Source organism: Sinocyclocheilus anshuiensis, unplaced genomic scaffold (genome assembly GCF_001515605.1).
Source record: "Sinocyclocheilus anshuiensis isolate Anshui unplaced genomic scaffold, SAMN03320099.WGS_v1.1 scaffold363, whole genome shotgun sequence".
Taxonomy (NCBI): Eukaryota; Metazoa; Chordata; class Actinopteri; order Cypriniformes; family Cyprinidae; genus Sinocyclocheilus; species Sinocyclocheilus anshuiensis.
In genome coordinates, this window is record NW_015552568.1 from 428629 (window position 1) to 436123 (window position 7495).

The 7495-nt window shown below is 34.7% G+C and overlaps 1 protein-coding gene across 1 annotated transcript in view; it reads left to right on the forward strand.

Annotated features, from left to right (window-relative positions):
- Positions 1-7495, forward strand: part of LOC107664983 (TNF receptor-associated factor 1-like) — a 14391-nt gene that overhangs the window by 864 nt on the left and 6032 nt on the right. Inside the window, exons 2-8 of the mRNA XM_016455690.1 lie at positions 168-252; positions 455-553; positions 2053-2214; positions 3028-3087; positions 3182-3250; positions 4264-4677; positions 6491-6668. Coding sequence (XP_016311176.1) covers positions 168-252; positions 455-553; positions 2053-2214; positions 3028-3087; positions 3182-3250; positions 4264-4677; positions 6491-6668 — 1067 coding nt within the window. The remainder of the gene's footprint in view (positions 1-167; positions 253-454; positions 554-2052; positions 2215-3027; positions 3088-3181; positions 3251-4263; positions 4678-6490; positions 6669-7495) is intronic.

Genomic DNA, 7495 nt, shown 5'->3' on the forward strand with positions numbered 1-7495 from the left:
CAGATGTATGCAGACTATATATATATATATATATATATATATATATATATAAACGTTGGCTAGCAATTATAAAGTGAGAAAATATAGCTAAGTGAAACTAACATCCAAACTGCTATTTGTTATTAAAATGTTATTAATGAATGCTTCTATTTCACTATTTCATACAGAAACAACAAGGACCTTGTGTGCACAAAATGTAAAGAAGAAGATCCCAGTGTTGAGAATGACACTAGTGTACTGACTCTTGACCAGGTAATCAAAACTCCATCCATCCATCCATCCATCCATCCATCCATCCATCCATCCATCTATCTATCTATCTATCGATAAAATATGTGATGGCTACAGAGGCGTGTTCACATTCAGACCTGTCAAAGGTCTGATTTTGACAGTGGAAGCATCGTGACTCATGTTTGGAAAGTTATTATAATTTCCCCTCTTGTTTAAACCACAGTTCTTCAACGATGCAGCTATTAATAAGGAAATTTTGGATCTGAAAGTTCACTGTGCCAACCAAGGCTGCCCCTGGAGAAGCACCCTGAAGAACTTTGAGGTACTTAGAAATTCAGTTTATTTACCTTGCTGAAATTTAAAATGAGTAGAGATTGTCTGATTCTAAATCAGCGATGTAGTTACTTGAATGGATCTGTAATGCACTGACTTAACACTATACAGTATAAGCAGATGAATGATCAAGGCCATACTCGATTTGTGAGATTTTCTGAACTATGTATTTATTTATGGCATGGGAAATGTTTTTTTTTTTTTTTACTTCACAGGACATGATGTGAAGATCACACATGTGAGCCACTTCCTGAGCCATCAGATAAAGTCTAGCACTTTCTACTGTAGTTCAGATTAGAACATTGAGCTAATAAATGTAAGACCAGAGATCAGGGTTGTTCACGGGCTGCTACACATTCATGTAAAACCTATAAAGCTATTGAGAACACTGTAATGTCTTTACACTTGACTGAGTCAAAAATCAATGTGGATTATGGGGCTTGTATCGATCACATTAGCAACCATGGCTTTTCTGTTATCACATTGTTAAATCATAGGAACTCATTAAAAAATAGCTGCATTTCATGGCAGGCAGTCATACTCGGTTACAACCACAAGATGCTATTTTACGGGAATCCTAACATGGTAGCTTTGTGGTCATTTCGTAACATGAACCAGCCATTAAGGCATTAATCATAGAGCTGTTGTGGAGATGTTGTCCAGTGTAGTGAATCAGTCCTCAGTCTGATTGAGTAGTAACAAACTCATACTTTAGGATTTGAAAAGCCTCTACAACTTTTAGAGGTCAGTGTTTTGTCGAGTAAAATGTTCTATGACTTTGACCCTCATGGCTGCCTAATGGAAGTCTTTTATGTTTTTACCTTCTTTCTATACTCAAGAGAGTCTGAAAGCCTTTTGAGAATATCGTATTATTCCCTATTACAATAGAAACATGTAGGCTGGGCTTTAGATTTTATGTTTTTCAGCGGAAACTATATGATCAAAAGCATAAGTTTTAGAGGTCAAGTGTATAGAAATAAAGTATCATTATGTAATTTGTAGTAATCAATGATCATACTTGCTTAGTGGAGTAGTTCACCCAAAAATAAAAGAATTTGTCATTACTTACTCACCCTCATGTTGTTCCAGATCCATACGCTGTTATTTTTTGCACTAGAAAACAAACTGAGATGTTTTGAAGAATCTTCATACAGCTTTTTTCATACAATGACAGTTCATAGTGACCGACAGGTTCTAAACCTGGCAAAACACCATTACTAAAGCAGAAAAATAAGTCTTTTAAAGACAAACAGACCCAAAAATATTTACTAAAATTGAACTGGTATGGTGCTTTTTTTCTGGATAGGCATTTTTTGGATACTCATTATGAACAGTCCTTGCATGCAAAAGAGCTGCTGAAGATTCTTGGATGACAAAAGTCTTTTGTTTTTCTAAGAAAAAAGGCATACAGATGTGACATGAGATTAAATACATTTTCATGTTTTATTTGAATTATCCCTTTAATATGCTCAATGACTCATTCAACAGGACCATCAGAGTCAGTGTGAATATGCCCTGATCCCTTGCAACATTGGCTGTGGCTTAATGGTGCAGAGGAAATCACTGGCTACACATCTGGAGGGAGGCTGTCCCAACAACAAGACCACATGTCCCTCTTGTTCAGGTGTCCTGACACCGAGAGAACTCCAGGTAGGGTCAGAAAATGACACTTTAGAGACTGCAAAATATTATTTTCCCGAATCAGTATTTTTGCATTGTTTATCTAGTAAAATATCGAAATAAATTTGTATCCTTTAAACAAGATACGTTTTAGAAGCAAAATTATATAATAAATTCAGAATTAAAATGTTATTTTTCTTTTACTTTTTTTTGTTTGTTTGTTTTGAACAGACAACAGTTTGTTTCGTTTGGTCAGATTTATTCTTCAAACTTAATAAAAATAAACCTAATTCATTTCATATATATATTTTCCATGAACACAAGACTGTCATACACATATTTTGCTTCTCAGTGGAATTTTTAAGTATGTACCAACATACAAACTATATTTGTGCAAATCACATATACATGTACAGTATGATACATGGGTGATATTGTGCGAATAGGCCCATAGTGCAAGATATTCGGCCTCTTTCGTTGTTGCTAAAGTGGTTTTGGGTCAGCGTGCCCTTGCTTGAAGCCCCATGGCTCGGTTTTAAGCCACAGGTGGAGTCTCCAGTGTTTACTGCTGTCCCATATTACTTTCTTTTCCATTTCACCCATCGGGACATGGATTAGAGGAATGAAAAGAAGGGAAAAAAAGCAGCAATCCAGTGAATTTAAACATCAATCATCAAACGCAACACATTAGTCAAGATATCTTCAAATGCAATGTGTTTCACGCTTCAAATTAAGATAAAAAGTCTCAATGAGATATTTTGGAAAGTTTGTGGCACAAAATTATTTGAGCAAAACTTTCATCACTGTTGTTAGTGAAAGTGACATTTCCAAATTTTTTCACAGAAGCATGTTTGTCCCAGTTCAGGTGATAAGAAGACGACGAAGACAGATAAACGACAAAAGGTAGAAAAGCTGGTGGATCACTGAATATTGTACCCTGAAAGGGAATGTACAAACAAGAACAATTCTAAAGTATGATACTGTGTTTCCTTTATAGAATAATCACCCAGGCAGCTCAAAAAAGAAGGAGCCATGCATTTTCTCGGACATTGGTTGTCCTTTTAAGGTTGGCATTTAATAACAGTACCTGTTTATGTTAATCATGATGTATTATATAGTTTTGTGGAACAGAGTTTTATGTTGAGCAGAAACTTTTAGATACTTGAGCCACGTTTTTAAAAACAAATGGTCTACAGACAATTTGAGAGGATAATTTTTAAAATGAAAATATTAAAAGTATTTTAACAGTATCAAATAAAAATATATTTATTGTTTTATAATTTATATAATATTTATATAGCTTGATATAAATATATATATATATATATATATATATGTGTGTGTGTGTGTGTGTGTGTGTGTGTGTGTGTGTGTGTGTTCACACACATGCATGTATACATTTCAGAAAAATATGTTATGTTTATATATTAAATAGATTTATATATAATATAAATTATATTAATATAAATATATACATGTAAATACGTGTAAATATTTTCAAAATATATACTGTATGTGTGTGTATTTATATATACATAATAAATATACACAGTACACACACATATATTATGTAAACAAAAACTTTTATTTTGGATGCGATTAATCGCGATTAATCATTTGACAGCACTAAAAATACATTTAAATTGATCTTAATTTTTTTCTCTAATATTCTAATATTAGCTAGACAGAGAAAACAAATATTTTGCAGGAAAAAAGAAAAAGGAAAAATGCTCCAAATTTAAAGGGAATCATTTTCAGGAATTCACAGAATTAAAAAAAAAAAAAGGTTTGGAAAAAATCATAGACAAATCACAGAAAATAATCATGCACTATACTTTTTTATTATAAAAATAATACTTTTCTGTTTCTTCCTGTATGAATTTTGTTTAGCTTTGAAAAAATTGCTTAAAATTTTGCTTGAAAAATAAACAAACAAAAATCATTAATGGTGTAACAAAAAATACAACAAATAAATAAAATAATATTCTCTGAAAACCAGTCTCATTACAATGTTATTGCAATTGAGAAAGTAGTGTTTTATGGGAATTATACAGTTTTGCTGCAACGTTTTATTTTCAGGGCAATGCAGACAAAGTAAAAGAACATGAATCCTGCAGCCATGTTGGCCATCTACAGCTTCTCTTGGATGTGACCAGAGCTCTTCAGCGTACCTTGAATTATTCAGCTGAGCGAAGCCACCATGAAAGCCCTGATCTTCTTCAGCCTGGACAGTGTGGTGCGTCCCACATTGAGGGTGAGATTGAGACCGACGTAGGGGATCCAGGAGTGAGTGATAAGGCCCTCAGTCTCCACGATGATCAGGCTGAACTTGCTGTAGGCCAGCAACTGGACGCTCTACAGCAGAGAGTGCAGGTTATGGAGAACATCATCTCAGCTTTGAACCGAGAGGTGGAGAAGACGCAGATCAGTGTGGTTGTGCTGGAGAGGGACAATTACAACAGTCAGCATCTCATTCAGCACTTGGAAACCAAGGTAAATTATAAAATAAATCTGTGTCATGACACTAATGGTGTGGGAATTTCAACTTTAAATGGAATTAAATGGGAACTAGGGAACTTTTAGACACTGTACAGATGATGAAATTACATAGCGGTGGTGCTGCCACACTGATGCTCACATGCAAATTTTCTGCTAATATCCTGTCAATCATGTCCACCAGTTTGAACATTAGAATTGCAATGCAGTTGCACGCCTTGTCAGAAAGGTTTAGGGAAAAAATTTTTTTTTTTTTTTTTTCGGATTCTTTCTTGAATTGCTTTTGAAATAGTCTTTTGGTGATAGTCTCAAATAAATAGAATAACAGGAATAAATATTTACCGAATTGCGGTCAAACACGTTTAATTTTAAATAATTATGCCTGATTGTTTATTCTGTGTTTGTAGAAACGTTTTTTCCTAACTTAATAGGTATATACTACTGTTCAAAGGTCTGTACGATTTCTAAATGTTGTTTTTTTATATATATATATATATTTATGGAAACTGTGATAATTGTTTTCAGGATTCTTTGATGAATAGAAAGTTCAAAAGAACAGCATTTATTTTTATATTTTTACTTGTCACTTTTGATCAATTTAATGCATCCTTGATGAAAAAAGCATTAATAAAAAATAATAAAAAAACTTACTGACCCAAACCTTTTGAACAAAAGTGAATTTCACAAAACAAAGTTCAACATTATGTAAATAATTCATAATAATTCATCCATAAATCCATCACATTGTCTCCAATATTCAAATTTTGAATGAACTGATAATGAAATATAGCAGGTTTATTTATTAAATGAAATGAATATAAATTAAATGCAAATTGTGCTTTTCAAACATCAATTAAACATCATTAATTTCACATAATGCTTCTTGAAATGTGTGTATGATAACATGTTTATGGTTAATTCATACTGAAGATTACCTGTTTTATTAAAAGCTACACTTACAGCAGATATATTAATCAAATTACAACTGTGCATCCTGCTGCCTCATTTCAAATATCAGGAATTCAGTGCAGTTCTGAAGCATTATGGAAATAATGTGATATCAGCACAACCCTGATATCACATTATTTCCATCCTGGATTATTAAAATCAAAGCACATGCTTTTCACTGTGTGTAAATAGCAACAACAGATTTCATTACTTTGATGTGTCCTTGCAGTTTACTAGGCATTGATCTCATGCTGTGAATCTGCAATATGGTTGGAGCTAATGAATGTGTTTGTGTTACAAAAGAGCTGAAATGCTATATAGGAATCTCTGGAAAACATTTGTTTCCTGTGATGTGTTTTTTGTTTGTAGCCGCTGGGTTGCATAATTCATGCTTTAAATAAGGACTCACATAAAACTAACAAAGGTATTCTTTTGGGGAGGTCTGAAATGATCATTTATTTGTCCCTATGCTCATCTTAACACCGGGAGGTGATAATAAATGATTACGGCTGTGTTCTGACACTCGACCTGGAGGGGTTATTTAACACAGGGAACCGAGATGACACTCCTGAAATGCTGAAAATGAAGAGATAAGTTGAAGTACGGATGAGAAGGGAATGAGTGGTAGAAAATAGATTTGTGTGACAATTCTCCAAGTGCGGTTAAGAAAAAAAAAAGCATGTGTCTAATAGGATGTCGCCATCTCGTTCATTTTCTGTATTTTGAAGTGTTTCACACAAGGCTGTCGACCTTAACCAGCTCTGAAGGTCCATTATGATACATTAATATTGTGCTTTTGCAGTGAGCCAATCTGTACCTTTGGGTGATTCATCCATGATAATGGTTTTCCATCACATTCTAGGTAGCGGAACAGCTGCAGAGACTGGTCAGGAAAGACATTCACATCACTTCATTGCAGCAGTGTATCAGCGCCCAGCAGGACATCTCATATGATGGCACCTTTCTCTGGCGGTTGTGTGATGTCAGCCAGAAACTGATAGAGGCTGCCAGCGGCCAAAAGATCAGTCAGTACTCGCCAGGTATCAAAGCACATATCTCTCCTGTACTGCTCTGAAAGGCAGAGTTCTCTAAAAATAAACATTCTGTCATTTACTCTCATTTACTCTGTTATCATTCATCCTCATGACATTCTAGACCTGTATGACTGACTTTCTTCTTGAACTCTCTTAACTAGACTTTGTTCTTTCTACAACCTGAATCTGGAAAGAAGAAAGTCAGTCATAAAAGTATAGAATGGCATGAGGGTGACAGAAATGATGACAGAGTAAAATCCCTCTCTCTCTATCTAGTATATATATATATATGATACATTAATATTGTGCTTTTGCAGTGAGCCAATCTGTACCTTTGGGTGATTCATCCATGATAATGGTTTTCCATCACATTCTAGGTAGCGGAACAGCTGCAGAGACTGGTCAGGAAAGACATTCACATCACTTCATTGCAGTCATTGCAGCGCGCCCAGCAGGACATCTCATATGATGGCACCTTTCTCTGGCGGTTGTGTGATGTCAGCCATGTCAGCCAAGAGGCTGCCAGCGGCCAAAAGATCAGTCAGTACTCGCCAGGTATCAAAGCACATATCTCTCCTGTACTGCTCTGAAAGGCAGAGTTCTCTAAAAATAAACATTCTGTCATTTACTCTCATTTACTCTGTTATCATTCATCCTCATGACATTCTAGACCTGTATGACTGACTTTCTTCTTGAACTCTCTTAACTAGACTTTGTTCTTTCTACAACCTGAATCTGGAAAGAAGAAAGTCAGTCATAAAAGTATAGAATGGCATGAGGGTGACAGAAATGATGACAGAGTAAAATCCCTCTCTCTCTATCTAGTATATATA